We start from the raw sequence: 17650 nt of genomic DNA on the forward strand, positions 1-17650 counted from the left end.
CCCTTCTCATTCGCCCAGTAATCGGGGTTGCCTCTGTCATTGACGGGGTTAGTGCAGCGTTCCCGGGCGAGGGGTGTTATCCCACTCTCCGCAGCAGTTCTCTTGCCAGCCGTGCCCTGGAACCATCTCTGGTTAAGGATGTATAATGAGGAATGAAGGAATCCGCTCTGTGGGCAACTTCGCACACGGCTCACGGACACCCCCGAACTGAGGAGAGGTCAGGCTGGGGGGGGGTGATATTCCAGAGACAGATCTGAGCAAATGCTGACTGGAGAACCCTCCCGAAAACTGAGCTTAAGGATAACAGGCCTTAGTAGGAATGAAAAGATTCACTGTAGGGCTGGAAAATGGAGTTTACGCAGCAAGAGACTAGAAGGGTAGGCTGAAGTCCACCCCCCCCCTCCACCCCGGTGGCCGTGATCAGCACGCAGACGCTTTGGCTTTGAGTCTTAATTCGACATGGGCAGGGCACCAGCCATGCTTTCTGATTAGCTGCAGGTTAAACATTTTCGTTGGGAGGACAGATCTTTGGGACTACAAAAGACAAAGAGGCAATTTAGAGGCAAAAATACCAGCTAAAAAGCTGTCGGGGAACCCAAATGAGTACACTTTTATGAGGTGGCACAAAATAATCGTTTCAGCCTTAAACTCAGCGTGCCGAGATGGCGCCTTCACCCCACGCGACCGCTTCCCACACGGCACTTGCCTGCAAACCATCTTGGAGACGCAGCGGTGGCAAGAGCCAAACAAAACACGTAACGACACAAACAGCATCGTGTGGTGTTAAGCCAATGAGAATTCAGGGTCGGCTACATCAGCACAGCAACCTGAATAATACGCCCTGGTATTGGTACTACTCAGTTTTCTCAATTCTAACCGGAGACAAAGCACAAGGTCTCTAAGAGGAGCAAATAGAAAATTAAAGCTACTCAAGGGCCACAAGGTGGTGGTATTTCTACAAGAATCCTATGATTTTTTTTTTTTTTTTTTTTTTTAGTTAACTGCTTTTTGCAGCAATTTAAAACCTAGCAAAATGGATTCCTTACTCCTTACAGTGTCATACACGGCACCGCCCAGACAGTGTCGTGTTTGCAGGGAAAACAATCTCTGCATGTTCCAGAATGAACATCATGTGGTTCCTGAGCAGAACAACATTCGGTTTTTGAGAGAGAGCACGCAAGAGCAGGGGAGGGGGGCAGATGGAGAGAGAGAGAATCCCAAGCAGGCTCCATGCTCGGCCCGGAGCCTGACACGGGGCTCGATCCCACGGCCCTGGGGTCATGACTCCAGCAGAAACCAAGAGTCGGACGCTCAACCGACTGAGCCACACAGACGCCCCTGATCAAGGTTACTTTAAATCAACCTACAAAAAGCGCAGAATTCCACTCACTGACTTCTCACTGCAGTCTAGCCTCAGGTCTTTCTTGTCCGCCACTGAGGAAGAACAAATTTTACCCTTTAATGTGATTAGCTGAGGCCACAATCCATCCCTCTGAGCCTTGGTTTTGTGTTTTTCATTTTATTTTCTAACGGGTTATTTTACCTGCACACATTTCATCACGAACCCCTGGGAAAAGGAGTCCTACGGAAAGAAGGGCTCCCCCTTGGGACCATCTACGCTGTAGTTAAAAGGGCGGATGGAAGCGTGGAGCCCTCCTGGCCTGGCTTGCACCCGTCAGCACTCGGGTCCGGGGGCTCCCTAGGGGCCCCGTTGATCCCGCCCGGGTGTCCCAGCACCGCCCCGCAGCCTCCGTTTATTCGTGACTCCGCCACCGGGCCCTGAGCTCCCGGAGAGCACGGGCCACGACCTGCGGCGCGGCACAACGCTTGAGGCCACGGGCTTTGCAGCTGACGGACCAGGGATCTGGTCTGGGCTCCACAGCTTCACACAGTGTCACCTGAAGCAACTTACTTAGCCTTTCTAACCCTCAATTTCTGCATCTGTGAAGCAACAATATTCTCTCCGTCCCGGGCCGGCCGTGAAGATCGCAAGAAATAAAGCACTTAGCACAGTGCCCGGCACATGACAAATGCCCAACACGGCATTAACCATCGATGGTGAAATGAGTCCCCTTAGAGTCCTGTGCACTTGCCCCATGGCAGGTACTGAGAAAATATGTGTCAATAAATGAAAGAATGGAGGAAAGCGACATAATGGTCTTTTTTACATATGATTCATTGATTTATGGTTTATGGTTTATTCAACAATCAGATGCTGAAAGTCTAAATAAGCAACTTATTTATTTTTGTTATAAGTGACTCCATCTTGGGCCCTTTAAAAAATATATTTATTTTGAGAGAAAGAGTGGGAGTGGCGGAGAGGCGGAAGAGGAGTGGGAGAGGGAGAGAGGGGAGGAGGGGGGAAGAGAAAGCGGGGGGAGAGAGATGGAGGGAGGGAGGGAGAATCTCAAGCAGGCTCCACACCCGGTACAGAGCCTGACATGGGGCTCAATCTCATGAATGGGGAGATCATGACCTGAACCGAAATCAAGAGTCAGATGCTCAGCCAAATGAGCCACCCAGGCGCCCAGCAACTTGTTTTTCATAATCATTAATCCAGGTAGACAATAATAAAAGTTAATAAGGAACCGCAACCAAGCTTATTTATCTGTATCTTTTTAATGTTAATTCTCCAACCACAGGGTGAATTCTGGAACACCGCCGTTCTGCTGAGACCGGTTACCTGCGGACTGGCAGGGCGGCCTGCAGCGAAGCACGTGGCAGAGGAAAGAAATTGTGGCTGCTCTCCGAGCGTCAGCTTGGACACCGAAGCGCTGGCCGGCCGAAGCTCTCCAGAGGCCTTCGTACTGGACACAACGAACCCGTCTCGAAATGAGAAACCCACCCACAGACAGTCTGCACAGAGCTTGCGGCTCAGTCAGGACTCACCCGCCGGGCCCCGGAGACGAGCCTTGACGTCCTGGTCAGCATCGCCGCTGCGATCTGAAACACAGTGGAAAGGGCAAAGTCACCTGGGTGATGGATCCGTACCTAGAATATGTACAGAAAGGGCAGAAGACACAGAAGACTTTTCAAAGGAAAACAAATGGCTACTAAACTCACGGAAAGATTTTCATCCTCATTACAAATTGGGGAAATGTAAAGTAAAACCAGCACAGAGAGCTGCCATTCAGTCAGCATGCTGGGAAAAAGGAGGACAAGAGTGAGTGTCACAGAGGCTGTGAAGCCCTGGGGACACACCGTCACCGGGAGCACAGATACAATTATCTTCGTTCATTCATTCATTGGGGAATATACATATACGTGGTGACACTGGGAGACAGAGGAGGGGAAAGGATCAGCACATTGGGAATAATGCTGACTCCTGGGCGGAGGTAAAGGGCAGGACTGTGCAAAGCACAGAGAATGGGAAATGATCTACTTCTAATCTGGATAATGGGGACAGGAGTTCTGTTTTACTATTTTTGTATCTTGTGTTTTTTTATACTCAATTGTATGTTGAAAATATCTCAGAAAAATAACCCTAATCTCTTGGGAGCTGGAAGATGTTTAGAACACTTATATGCAACTCTTAATATAACGTAATTAAATCGAATCTCCAGGTAACACTTCGCTTCCTTTTGGCTAATAATTTTCACCTTTCTTCCAGCCAAAATCTTTGAAGCCACAGCAGTGCTCCAGTCATCCAACCGAGACGGAGCACCTGCTGTGTGTCAGGCCCTGTGAATAAGCTGACCCGGGGGGGGGGGAGGGGGGGGGGGCGGCTTCCCAGGAAAGAGACGAGTTTCAAGTCTACCATTTAATAAAGATGCCAATGCATTCTTTAATTCAGTCATTCAAAAAACATGTGATGTGCTGCCACACGCCCACGCAGCGCACAATGCACTGTGACGAACCAGACGGGCACGGTCCCTACTGACTTGGGTCCCTTTTACCCGTGGTGTTCCAGGGCTCCTGGGCCGTGTCTGAAAACCAGAGGTCGATACGGCAGCAGTTCCCAAAAGGAGTTTGGGTGAATGCTCACTAGTCAGAAAATGCACCGATGCTCTTATGGCTGAGAAATTGGAGAAAAGCTGAACAGCTCTTAATTTCTTGAATAATTACAACACGTATTAGCATATTTCACATTTCAAGTCTTTGAGAAAAACTAGGTAAAGATATTTCATTTTAACCCAAATTCACTTGGTCTTCGAACCTTAGTATTTTGTTGTTGCAAATTACTAGTGTCACTGTCCTGGATGCTGGTGGCGTGAGGCTGTGACCAAGCACCCAGGCCTGAAGACGAAGTTCTGTTTACGCCACAGGCAGAGGGGAGGCACCCCCTGTTCCCTGCACCCTGTCTGTTCTGAACCCTGCCTCACCCGGCCCCACACCCCGCCCACCTGCTGCCGGCCAGGACCCCACAGAGAGGGGCGAAAGGGCAGGCCCCGGGCTGCTGTCCCCAGAGAGGCCTGCTCACCTGCTGGCCTCTGAGCAGCCGTCCAGGAACCTGGATTGCAGGAGAGTCCCCAGCATCCCCAGAAACGGTAAGAGTGGCTCACCATGTCCACAGTATTTATAGAAACAGCCCGCGTGGTTTAGGCTGAATACCTGCTTTCCTCCTGGGAGTCTGTTATTTCAGTAATGCTAAGAAAATAAGGGCTACGTGACCCCAAGTTCCAGGCACTGTGACTCTAATCAGTGTCCCTGGCCGGCAACATCTCACGCCGTTGTCACACCTTGTTGCGGAAGTAACTGTGCCCTGTGTGATTCCACTGGGAAAGGACTCCGGGAGGCTGCACCTGGTTTCCTCCACTTTGCCCGGCGTCCTTTCCCTTTGCGCATCCAGGGCTGTATCCTTTCGCCGCCATAACTCGTGGCGGTAAGTACTACTATGTGCTGACTTTGAAGTCCTCCTAGAGAACCGGAAACTGGGAGGGGTCTGGCAACTACGACCACCCAGCATCCATCACCCCCTAACAACTGACCACCACCCGGTACCCAACACCACCCAGTGCCACCTCTGACCAGCTCAATTTTCTTAACCTCCACTCTCCTTGATCTGCCCCTAAACTACCTCAGCTGTCCGCCTCTCGCACCACCTTCCCCCATCCATGCCAGCTAACCTCCATGCCAATTCTAACCTTCCACAGCAGCTCATTCCCAGCCCTAAGCCCTCTGCTCAACCTCGACTTTCTCTACTCCAAAACCACTTATGATCCCAACATGACTCCAACAATGTCTGGCCCGCGCCACCTGCTTCCCCAATCTTCCCAATGTGTCCCGGTACAACCACCAATAAGGGACAGCTGTGGGTTGCAGCTTTGGAGGGGGGCCGGGTCCCGGAGAGAAAGGAGCAGATGACATGCTCCTGAGGTCAGTTCTTCCCCTACGTGTGCCTATGGTCATTGGGGCCATTAGTCTGACCATGATTTAGACAGTACGGGAAATGCTGGTCAGGAAAATGTGACCAGCTCTCTATACCAGGACACTGTCATCTTGTATCCATATTACAACAATTGGTCTACCAGCTTCTAGCCATGAACTTCTCCAATCCATTTTTTCCACTGAAGTCTTCTTTAAAATCCTTCAGTATTTCCCCACTGCTTTTTTTTTTTAATTTTTTTTTTTCAACGTTTATTTATTTTGGGGACAGAGAGAGACAGAGCATGAATGGGCAAGGGGCAGAGAGAGAGGGAGACACAGGTTCGGAAACAGGCTCCAGGCTCTGAGCCATCAGCCCAGAGCCCGACGCGGGGCTTGAACTCACGGACCGCGAGATCATGACCCGGCTGAAGTCGGACGCTTAACCGACTGCGCCACCCAGGCGCCCCACTGCTTTTTTTTTTTTTTAAGTTTGTTTGTTTATTTATTGAGAGAGAGAGAGAGAGAATATCTCAAGCAGGTTCTGCACTAAGCCTGACTCGGGGCTCAATCTCATGACTGTGAGATCATGACCTTTGCTGAAATCAGGAGTCGGGTACTTAACTGACTGAGCTACCCAGGTGCCCCTTCCCACTGCTTTTAAAAGTAAGGCTACGTACACGTATACACACACACACACACACACACACACACACACACACACACACGACTTAGGTAAGAATAACAGAAGTTGCCTTAAAAAGGGGGGATGGGGAATCTCAAAAGTTTGATCTCAAAGCAAACAACGTGGACTAAACCACATTTTCCAGCTTTTTAAATACCTGTTTGCAGCAAAACTCTTTATCGACAGGCCAAATGAACGCAGAAGGGAGGAATATTTGCTCATTCTACTTTTCAGGTTATACACAAATCAGGGCGTTGCAAGATAAAAGCTCAGAGCCACTTGTACTATGAAAAACTTGAGTACTGATTTCTCCTTTCAGTTTTTTTCATGTCTTTTGCACGAGCACAAATTAAACACATTGCTTACGACTGGAAAGTACGTAAGGGGCAGATTTCCTATTAAAACCGACTGATTGTACAGATGTAAAGAATTATGGGGCTAGATGGTCGTGATGGCCCACAAACATGTGAGTGTATCTGAGATCACAGAACTGTGCACTGAAAAATGATGGTAAATCTGGGGTTGCCTGGGTGGCTCAGTTGGTTAAGCATCCGACTCGGTATTGGCTCAGGTCATGATCTCCCGGTTTGCGGGTTTGAGGCCTGCGTTGGGCTCCGTGCTGGCAGCATGGAGCCTGCGTAGGATTCTCTCTCTCCCTCCCCTGCTTGCGCTTGCTGCCTCTCAAAATACATAAATAAACTTAAATTTTTTTAATACCTGTAAAAAATGGTGAATTTTATGTTGTGTATTTTACCACACACATGCACACAAAACAAATGACTGATGATAAAATCAAAGATAAATGGTAATTATCTCAAGCCTTCTAGAAGCAAAAATGAAGACAAAAGTCCTCAAAGTTATCACTGAACTAGAACTACGTCCCTAGCATCGTTCAACTGCCGACATTCCCAGACCCCACGCACTGTCTACTTCTGCTCTTCCAACGTGGAAGTGTCCCCTCTCCAATCCTGTTCTCTGTTTTAATGTGACAACAAATCCCAGAGACAAAGAATTTCTTCACTCTTTAAGCCATCTCAGCTCCCAGGTGCACCTGGAAGGGACACTTCCTCACCACCCATATGTAACGTTCTGAGGCAACTCTGCCGCCAGCATTAGAGCCCTCTTCCCCTCTCTAAGTCTTCTCACAGGGAGAGCTCAAATGCATAACGAGAAGGAAGTCAGAAAAGGCCTGTACCGAAGTCAGAAAGCTCCAGGCTCGGAGCTGTCAGCACAGAGCCCAACGCGGGGCTCAAACTCGTGGACCGTGAGATCATGACCTGAGCCGAAGGCGGACGCTCAACTGACTGAGCCACCCAGGTGCCCCTGACCTATCAGTTTTAGATTTTACAGTTTAAGATTAACTATTTAAAAAAATTCCTTCACATCACTGTTTCGTTGAGAATGCAGTTACTTAAAATGACCAAAAACTTTAAAAATATTGTTCCTATCAAAATCCCAGCAACGGTTTTTATAGAAATTGTCAAGCTGACCTCAAAATTCATATGGAAATGCAATGGACCCATAACAGCACAAATAGCTTTGCAAAAAAGGAACAAACTGGAGGGTCCACGTTATCCTGACTTTAGAACTTACCACAAAGCCACAGTGAACAAGACAGTGTGCTATTAGCATATGTCTGTAGACTACCCGTGTCTGACCCACACGCCTGTGTGTAAGTCAATGGGATGGAGTCGGGAGTTCAGAAAGAATCCCTTACAGCACAGCTGACTCTGAACACAGGTGCCAAGACAATTCAGCGGGGGGAGAGAAGAGTCTTTTCAACAAACGGTGCCGGGACCACCGGATAGCCCATGTAAAATAATTAAATTGAACTGGGTATTTACCCGAAGAATACAAAAGCATGAATACGACAAGATCCGTGCACCGCCCATGTTTCCTGCTTGTAACAGTCAACTACAGAAGCGACAATAGTGTCCGACAATAGGCCGACGGGTAAAGATGTGCAGCATGTGTGTGCGCGTGCGTGTGCACGTGTAATGGACTGTCAGTCAAAATAGGATGAGATCTTGTCGTCTGCAACATGGATGGACCCTAAAGTGTATTATGCTAAGTGAAAGGAGAGAGACTGAAACATCATATGATTTCACTTCTATATGGAATCTCAAAACCAAAAATGAATAAACAAAAAGCGAAACAAACCTATCAGTAATAGAACTGATGTCTGCTGGGGGGTGGGGTGAAGGGATGGGCAAAACGAGAGAAGGGAAGCAGAGGTACAGGCTTCCAGTCATGGAATGAGTACGTCACGGGACTAAAACGTACAGTGGGGGGAAGACAGTCCGTGATACTAATGGCTACGGTGACAGGCGACAGCTACCCTTGTGGAGAGCACAGCACAAACTTGCTGAATCGTGACGTTGTACCCCTGAAACCAACGTTAACATTGCATCAACCACACTTCAACTAAAAAAATAATAATAAGCTGGAAAAAATCAGTAAGGCCAATGGGGCGCCTGGGTGGCTCAGTCGGTTGAGCGTCCGACTTCGGCTCAGGTCATGATCTCGTGGTCCGTGAGTTCCAGCCCCGCGTCGGGCTCTGTGCTGATAGCTCAGAGCCTGGAGCCTGCTTCCCATTCTGTGTCTCCCTCTCTCTCTGCCCCTCCCCTGTCTGTCTCATGCTCTGTCTCTCTGGGTCTCAAAAATAAATAAAACATTAAAAAAATTAAAAAAAAAATAAGAAAACATAGGAATAAATCTTTGTGACCTTGTATCACTTAGTGACAAAAATAAAAATACATACTTGGACTTTATCAAAAGTAAGAATTTCTGCTTCAAAGGATACCATGAAGAAAATAAAAGACAAACTCCAGAATGGAAGAAAATATTTGCAAATCATATCTGATAAAGGACTTGTATCCATAATATACAAAGAACTCTTTACAACTCAACAAAGACAACCAAACTCAAAAACAGACAAAGGATTTCAACAGGCATTTCTCCCAAGAAGATATACAATGGCCAAGAAGCACTTGAAAAGGTGTTTAACACCATAAGTCATTAGGAAAATGCGAATTAAAAACATAATGTGATACGCTTTAAAATCCAAAGAACAGACGGTGTTGGGGAGAATGCAGAAAAACTAGAATCCTCCTACATCGCTGGTGGGGTTGTAAGATGGAACCAACTACTCTGGAAAACAGTTTGACAGCTCCTGGAAAGATTAAACACGCAGCTACCACATGACCTGGCAATTCCACCATACATCCAGGGCCTATGGAAACGTGTGTGCACACAAAAACTTGTTCACAGATGCTCACAGCAGCATTTTTCCTAATAGGCGAAATGTGGGAACAATCCAGATGTCCATCAACCAATAAATGGATAACAACCAAGTGTGGTGTAGCCATGCAATGGAATATTATTCAGTAATCACGATAAACGAAGTTCTTATAAATGCTACAACACGGGTGAATCTTTAAATAAAGGAAAACGGTTACAAAAGACCAGCTGTGTACTACGTTCCAATTATACTGCATAAAAAGTGTCCACAACAGGTACATCTACTGACACAGTGAATGAGATCAGTGGTTGCCGGGGGCCGGGAGAGGGGAGAACGGAGTGACAAGGGTGTTCTAAGACCAGGTCGTGGTAATGATGACACAACTGTGTGACTACATCAAAAACCACTGAACTGTGCACTTTAAGGATCCTGACTGTCATGGGTTGTGAATCTTAATAAAGCCATTTACCAAAACACACTGCTACTCGGCCCTATTGAAGCAGCAGCAGCAGAAACCGACACACACGGAGTACGCGTCAGACTGAGCGCGACAGGCACCGCGTGCTTCTGTCACCTCACCGGGACAGCGCCCTTCTCGAGCAGCGTACCAGCTGTTGCTGCCCAACAGACCGCCCCGGACGCAGTGGCCTCGGCCAAGGACCCGTTATTACTGTTGACAAGGCTCCAGCTGCAGGCTGGTTGGTTCCTGTTCTGGACCAGGTGTGGCTATCGCCGGTGGGGGTCCTCATGCTCTGGGGTTGGTTGGCTGGTCACGGTTGGCCTCAGCTGGGATGACCAACTGTGCTCCACACCGTCTCTCACCCCAGAACTGTCTGACTTGTCACGGGTGGCAAAGGTCCGAGAGAGCCAAACACTGAAGACCTCTTCAAACCTGGCTCAGAACCGGCCATCTGTCCCATTCTGTTGCAGCCCATCATAGGCCAGATCAGACACAAAGGGTGAGAAGCGGAGTTTACCTCTTTGTGGGAGGAGCTGCAAAGTCACAGTTGTTGTGATACATGGAAACCACGGTGGTGTTGACAAACGGAGAATCCTGGATGCAGACAGGGTTGTCGGACTTAAGAGCTACATTCTTATTACTATGTCAGATTTCTTCCTCGGTGGCCTCAGTCACTCATTTGTGCAGCTATTTGTTGATCTTGATCTTAGCAAAGAAAAAGTAATTATCAAAGTCGCTTTTATTAATATTGAACCTTACTTCAGTTTGTAGATATCTTTATTTCATAAAAATTTTCATAAGTATACCGTCTTACACATTTAGTTATAAAGTTAACCGGCGAGAACTAGAAATAGTTTGGATAAAATTCTAAATCAGAATTTATGGAACATTTTCTTGCACCATACACCAAAAATAAACTCAAAACGGATTAAAGTCCTAAGTGTGAGACCCGAAACCATAAAAATCCTAGAAGAGAGCACAGGCAATAATTTCTCTGTCATTTTTCTAGATATGTCTCCTGAGGCAAGGGCAACAAAAACAAAATTAAACTATTGGGTCTTCATCAAAATAAAAAGCTTCTGCACAACAAAGGAAACAATCAATAAAACTAAAAGACAACCTACTGAATGGGAGAAAATACTTGTAAACGACATGCCCAATAAAGGGTAAGTATCCAAAATATATAAAGAACTCCTACAACTTGACATCGAAATAATAGCAATAATGATAATCCAATTAAGAGTGCAGAAGACGTGAACAGACATTTCTTCAAAGAAGACATCCAGATCACCAAGAGACACATGAAAAGAAGTTCAACATCACTCATCATCAAGGAAATGCAATCAAAACCACAATGTGTCACATCTGTCAGAATGGCAAAAACCGCAAACATAAGAAACAGCAAGTGTTGTCGAGGATGTGGAGGAAAAAGGAACACTTGTGTACTGTTGGTGGCAATGCAAGCTGGTGCAGCCGCTATGGCCAACAGTACAGAGGTTCCTTAAAAAATAAAAAATAGAATTATCATAGGACCCACTAATTCCAGCATGGAGTATTTACCAAAAGGATACAAAAACACTATTCAAAAAGATACACGCACCCCTACGTTTACTGCAGTATTTACGACAGCCGTATTATGGAAGCAGCTGATGGACGAATGGATAAAGAAGCTATATACACATACAAAGGAATATCACTCAGCCACAAAATCACGACATCTTGCCACTCACCACAACACGGATGGATCTAGATAGGGGGTGCAATGCTAAGTGAAATAAGTCAGTCAGAGAAAAACAAATACCGTAGGGTCTCACTCGTATGCGCAAGAAACAAAGAAAACAGAGACAAACCAAAAAACGGGACTCTTAATTACAGAGAACACACTGATGGCTACTAGAGGGGAGATGGGTGGGGGGAAGGGGACAAAAGGGGGAAGGGGATTAAGAGTTCACTGATCATGGGGGCGCCTGGGTGGCTCAGTAGGTGGAGCCCCACATCAGGCTCTGTGCTGACAGTGCGGAGCCTGCTTCGGATTCTGTGTCTCCCTCTCTCTGCCCGTCCTCCACTCATGCTCTCTCTCAAAACTAAACATTAAAAAAAAAAGTCCACTTATGATGAGCACCGAAGCATGTACAGGATTCTCGAATCACTGTACCATACGTGCGAAACTAATGTAACACTGCATGTTAACTGTACTGGAATTTTTTACAAATTACAAAACCAAGCTGCAGTTTTTTTAGATTAAAGAAAACTTTTTCTAATGTTTATTTATTTCTGAGAGACAGACAGACAGAGCACGAGCAGGGGAGGGGCAGAGAGAGGGAGACACAGAATCTGAAGCAGGTTCCAGGCTCCGAGCTGTCAGCACAGAGCCCGACGTGGGGCTCGAACCCACAAACCATGAGATCATGACCTAAGCAGGACGCTCAACCAACTGAGCCATCCAGGTGCCCCAAAAGTTTATTAGTTTCAGCATCAAATAAAATTCAGCTTTTATTTTGTACACACAATATTGGAGACCTTGAGCCACATAAATAGTTGCAAGTGGTAACCGTTTGTAGTGTTTGTAGCCTCCACGTAAAAAAGTTTTAGACGAGCAGAACTACCAAGATTCATTCATCTTTAATGAGTGACAGCATGTGGAAAGGGATCTTTTCTCTGGGTAGGTCTCAACAGCGGACTTAAGACATTCAGTCACCCACGTTGTAAACAGATGTGCTGTCCTCCAGGCTTTGTTGTTCCATTCCTAGAGCACAGAGTAGATTTAGCGAAATTCTTTTTTTTAAGTATTTATTTATTTATTTATTTATTTATTTACTTACTTACTTATTTTTGAGAGAGAGAGACAGAGACGGTGTGAGCAGGGGAGGGGAAGTGAGAGCGGGAGTCCAAGCAGGCTCTGTGCTGCCACCAAAGAGCCCAACGTAGGGCTTGAACTCATGAACTGTGAGATAATGATCTGAGCAGAAACCAAGAGTTGGACACTGAACTGATTGTGCGCCCCAGGTGCCCCAAGATTTACCCAAGTCCTTACAGGCCCCAGGAATTTGGGAAAGGTCAAGGAGCTTCAGCTTACAGTCACCAGCCGCGTTAGCCCCTGACAAGAGTCGGCCCGTCCTTCGAAGCTTGGGAACCGGGCCCTGACTTGTCCCGTCTGGCCACGAGAGTCCTGGACGGCGTCCCCTTCCAACGTGAGACTGTCTGGTCCACACTGAGGATCTGTTGGTGAGCGTGGCCACCCTGGTGAATTCTCTCAGCTGGATCTTCCGGAGAACTTGCCGCGGCTTCTGCATCGGCTCCGGATGCTTCTCCCTGCGCTTCTGTGTTGCGCAGGCGGCTTCTTTCCCGAGACCTCAGGACCAGCCTCAGCCAGCGTCTCGCCGCACCCGTGCGGCCTCCTGCCCTCGCACGGCCTCTGCAGAACGAAGACGGTGTGGGCCTTGCTCTGGACCGGGGACGTGGTGCGTGTGATGCTCCGTCCGGACCACTCAGACTTTCTCCCCATCGGCAGTAAGGCTGTTTAGCTTTCTCGTCATCCGCGTGTTCCCTGGAACAGCACTTCTCATTTCCTTCAGGAACCTTCCCTCGCGTTCACAACTTGGCCAAGCGTCGGGTGCGGGAGGCCTAAGCGTTCAGTGTATCTGGGCTTCGGACGCGCCTTCCCCCCTGAGCCGAATCGCCGCCAGCTTCCAATTTCAAGCGACGGGCGCGAGACTCTGCCTTTCACTGCACACTCAGCGCCGTTGTAGGTCAGTGATCGGCCTAATGTCACTGCTGCCGCGTCTCAGGGAACAGAGCAGCTGAGGAAGGGAGAGAGACGGGGCAGGCCATCGGCGGAGCATCTGTCAAGTTCACCGTCTTACAGGGCATCGCTCACCGCTCGTGGTGGCCCCCACACCATCACAGCAGTAACGCCAAACGTCACTCGTCGCGGATCACCACAAAAATATACTCCTGGAAAAGGGCTAGATACCGTGACAATCACCACAACGTGGCACAGAGACAGGAAGTGAGCGAACGCAGCTGGAAACACGGCGCCGACAGACGCGCTCCCCGTAGGTTCCCGCAAACCTTCCGTGTGTAGCACCGGGCCGGCCGTGGGAGCGCAGCCAAACCGGGTCTGCCTGCGCTGCAAATGCCCGATGCCCAGACCGTATCTCAGACCAACTAAAGCACAACCGCCTGTAGGGACACTTAGACGCTGGCAGTTTTTAAAGCTCCCCAGCTGGTTCCACTGTGCAAGTGGGAGCGAGGAGTGCCACGCAGATGTCCCGGCTGAGGGAATGCCGACCTACTGAGGGCGGGGCCTCTGGGTACGGCTGTCCCGCCAAGGAGACAGGCAGTACGTGTGTCATAAGGAGACTGTCAAACGCCTTCCTTCAATGAAGACGTGATATGCATAATGGCATTACTGTGACCTCCCACGCTAGGAATTCAGACAGAAAGGATACTCTGCCATGACTTTGCTCCACCCAAGCTAGACTGATTTCCTGCCAATCAGCAATTCTTTTTCCAAACGAGTGTCTCTCAACTGGGGCAATTTTGCCCCCTGGGGTACGTTTAGTAATGTCCGGAAGCATTTTTGGTTGTCACAGCTTGGGGGGGGAGGGGGAGGACGTCTAATGAGCAGAGACGAGGGACCAGGGACCTTGCTAACCATCCTGGAATGTGCAGGACAGGCTCGCACCACACATCACCCAGCCTCAAACATCAACAGAGAGTACTGAAGTTGAGAAAGATTGTTCTAAGTCTCGAATCCTCCAGGAAAACTCTGGTTCATTAAGACTAACATCACTGGTTTTGTAATTTGTTAGAAAACACAGAACCTGTCATGCTGCCTTCCGTAATCCTCATCGGGTCTATTTCCCCATGTGTGGACCCTTCGAGGGGCACTGGGGCTACAGAAGTAGAGGAGTTTCTTCGAGACGCTGACGACGACGACAAACTCCCACAGGCCCCAGTTTGCCGCAGCGCGCACTCGGTCCCCAAACGACAGGGGGGCGAGGGCTGATGCAATGACACGAACTCTCCTGATGCAGAAGCAAAGGATGGGAAGGGGGAGGGATCACGATTGCTTCCCGGGCCAGGGGACACTCTGGATCTTCCTTAATACCCGCACCTGCAAAATTCCTCAAGGAATGGACCCCAGACTCATGACACATCAGAGTTTTCTTTTTTCTTTTCTTTGAGAGAGAGGGGATTGGGGGGGGGGGGGGCGCAAGTGAGCAAGGGGCAGAGAGAGGGAGAGTGAGGATCCCACCAGGGGCTGAGAGAGAGAGAGAGAGACAGAGAGAGAGAGAGAGAGAGAGAGAGAGAGAGAGAGAGAAGAAACATGGGGCTTGTGTTTTTGTTTGTTTTTTTTACCCAAAGTGGGGCTCATGCTGACCTGTTGCGGGGCTCAAACCCACAAACCATGAGATCGTGACCTGAGCCAAAGCCAGATGCTTAACTGGCTGAGCCACCCAGACGCCCCCACACGAGGCGTGTTCTGTGAAGACGCATGTCCAGCCTTAACACCCCAGGATTTTCGGGCTCAGTGGTATACCTACATTGATCTCAACCCATCTGTAGATTTAGATTATTGTTCTCAAGTAGAAACACATAAAGACTTAAGGAAAAAGACATAGAAAAAATAATCCGATCTATTGAGGTGCTAATGTTGTAGGTAACTTTCTTTTCTTGATATTTATTTGTAATGTTATTAGCAATAAGCAATATTGGCAATATTGTTTACGTAGTAAAAACTGTCCAAACCTCACTAACGTGTCCATGTTAGAAACCATTTTTTATGAGACCTAAGCAAAACCATTTTTACAGTAACATGATAACAAGAGATTGCTGTGTATATGAGATTATTCAACTGCAACCCTGCTTCTGATATTAAAGGAAAGAATTAAGTATCTGCCCCCGTACATCCCCATACAATGGAACAGCATGCGGCCGATTAAAAACAAAACCACCTAGCAGCTCTCTGCAAACTAATGAGCAAAAATGTCCGACACACACTAAGTGGGGAAAAAGCACAGAACAGTGTATATAGTTAGCTACTGTCTGCGTAAAAGGGGGAAAACGTATACACAATTTGCTCGTAAAAAGGTACATATTTTGAAGGACATACAAAAATTGATAATACCGGTTGCTTTCAAGGAGAGGAAATAGGTTCCTATGGGGGCAGGAAAAGCGAGTGGTGTCTTTTGCACTTTTTGAATCTGAACCACTGCTATCATCCAGGCAGAGTAAATTTTGTAAAATGAAATCAACAAACCCTGAGTGAATTCTTAAAAGCTAACACACAATTTTCTGCATGAATTATACTGCTGTGCATCAAACCGTGTGAGAGCAGGGCTCAAGATAAATAGTTAAAAATAGCGGGTCCTTACCCCAACACCACACCCCAGTCTACCTTCAGACTGTCTGACAAGCCCTTTGGTTTCTCAGATGAATACCTTCCAGGTAACATTTTCTACAGGAAAAAATAACGTTGTGGTAAGCTTGTGGGACTCTAGTTTTTTTCTTCTCTCTGAGACCAAGTTTCCTATCTGTAGGACAAGGGCACTCGAGTGTGTTTTCCAGACTCTGCCCCCTCTCGTCATTTAACTTTCACCAAGTTAAGAGCAGTGACAGTCCTGACGTACAGAAGATAAAAGGGCTGTGCGGGTAAAGGTGGAAGCAAGGAGCACCGCTTTGGTACTTCCTTTCTTCCGGCGACTAAAGCACAGCAGAAAAATATCTAGGGCTCCAACGATAGCAATAGCTAACCTATTACGAACACTCCCTAGAAGTCAGGCACTGTTCTAAGTGCTTTATGTGAATTAACTCCTTTTACCTTTACAACAATCCTATGACGTAGGTAGTATGTCCAATTTACAAAGAAAACAGCGTGGCAAGTATGGCAAAAAGGTTAAAAGCAGGGACCCCAGAATCTAAGTGATGAAATCTGAATCCCAGCTCTCCTACTTAACAGCTGTGTGACCTTGAGCCACTTAAACTTTGTGCATCTGTTCCCCCATTTCTAAAACGGAGAGCTTCTAGAAGGTAGTATGGAAATCTACACTGTGTTATGAAGTCTCTACCCAAGTTTCACAGCCAAGGAGAAGTACTGGGCTTTGCACCCATGCAGCCTGGTGGGTCAACTTCCAGTTTGCTAAAAGGCAATCCATCACCTGAAGCATGAGTTTAAAATCTCAGTACCCCCACCCCCCAAATTTCAGAGTTCTTCCCTTTTTAAACAGAAAATGATTTACAGACTATTATGCTTATATAGCACTGACTCTTAACTTGTCAAATGTGAAGTCAATCGTGATGACATTCCAGTTAAGTTTTATCTTTAAATTTTTAACACTTGAAACCTTATTTTAAAGTATATAGTGAAGAAGTTTTCCTGCTTGTCTACATTTATTTATTTTTGAGAGATAGAGACAGTGTGAGCAGGGGAGGGGCAGAGAGAGAGGGAGACACAGAATGGGAAGCAGGCTCCAGGCTCTGAGCTGTCAGCACAGAGTCCGACGCGGGGCTCGAACCCACGAACTCAAGCCGGATGCTTAACCGACTGAGTCCCCCAGGCGCCCCTCCTGCTCACGTAAACTGCATTTAGCCAACAGCGCAGCAAGGAAGCAGCATGAAATAAATGTTTACTTACTTCTGTTCCAGTAGGCGAATCTGAAGAGCTTAGCTAAGACAGCTGCCGTGCAGCACCAGCCTAGAACCCAGCGGCCCACCTAAGCTCGAGGACTGTCCCCAGAAACAGACCAGCAGGGAGATACTGGAAATGTAGGCAGCTTTGTCCAGTGCCCGTCACTTTGCTTAGGGCACAGTTTCAGGTGGAGCCACACCCTCATTTGCATTAAAGCGTAAATCCACAATCCAAGGAGGTCTTCTGGAGCTTAATCACGATTTGGCTCCCTCCCCTTTCCATAGGAGCTTCCTACTGCTGCTGTGACAAATCTCCACAAATTTAGTG

At 47.6% G+C, this 17650-nt stretch overlaps 1 protein-coding gene across 3 annotated transcripts in view; it reads right to left on the reverse strand.

Moving 5' to 3' along the window:
* DAP3 (death associated protein 3) overlaps positions 1–17650 on the reverse strand; it is a 32292-nt gene that overhangs the window by 12337 nt on the left and 2305 nt on the right. The window contains exons 2-4 of one of the 3 annotated variants that reach the window (XM_047839952.1): positions 10208–10395; positions 3064–3142; positions 2890–2943 (exon numbers count right to left, since the gene is read on the reverse strand). In XM_047839952.1, coding sequence (XP_047695908.1) covers positions 2890–2943; positions 3064–3142; positions 10208–10251 — 177 coding nt within the window. In that variant the 5' untranslated portion in view covers positions 10252–10395. The remainder of the gene's footprint in view (positions 1–2889; positions 2944–3063; positions 3143–10207; positions 10396–17650) is intronic. The other 2 variants (XM_047839951.1, XM_047839949.1) reach the window with 2 other exon arrangements.

The sequence above is a fragment of the Prionailurus viverrinus genome, chromosome F1 (assembly GCF_022837055.1).
Source record: "Prionailurus viverrinus isolate Anna chromosome F1, UM_Priviv_1.0, whole genome shotgun sequence".
NCBI lineage: Eukaryota > Metazoa > Chordata > Mammalia > Carnivora > Felidae > Prionailurus > Prionailurus viverrinus.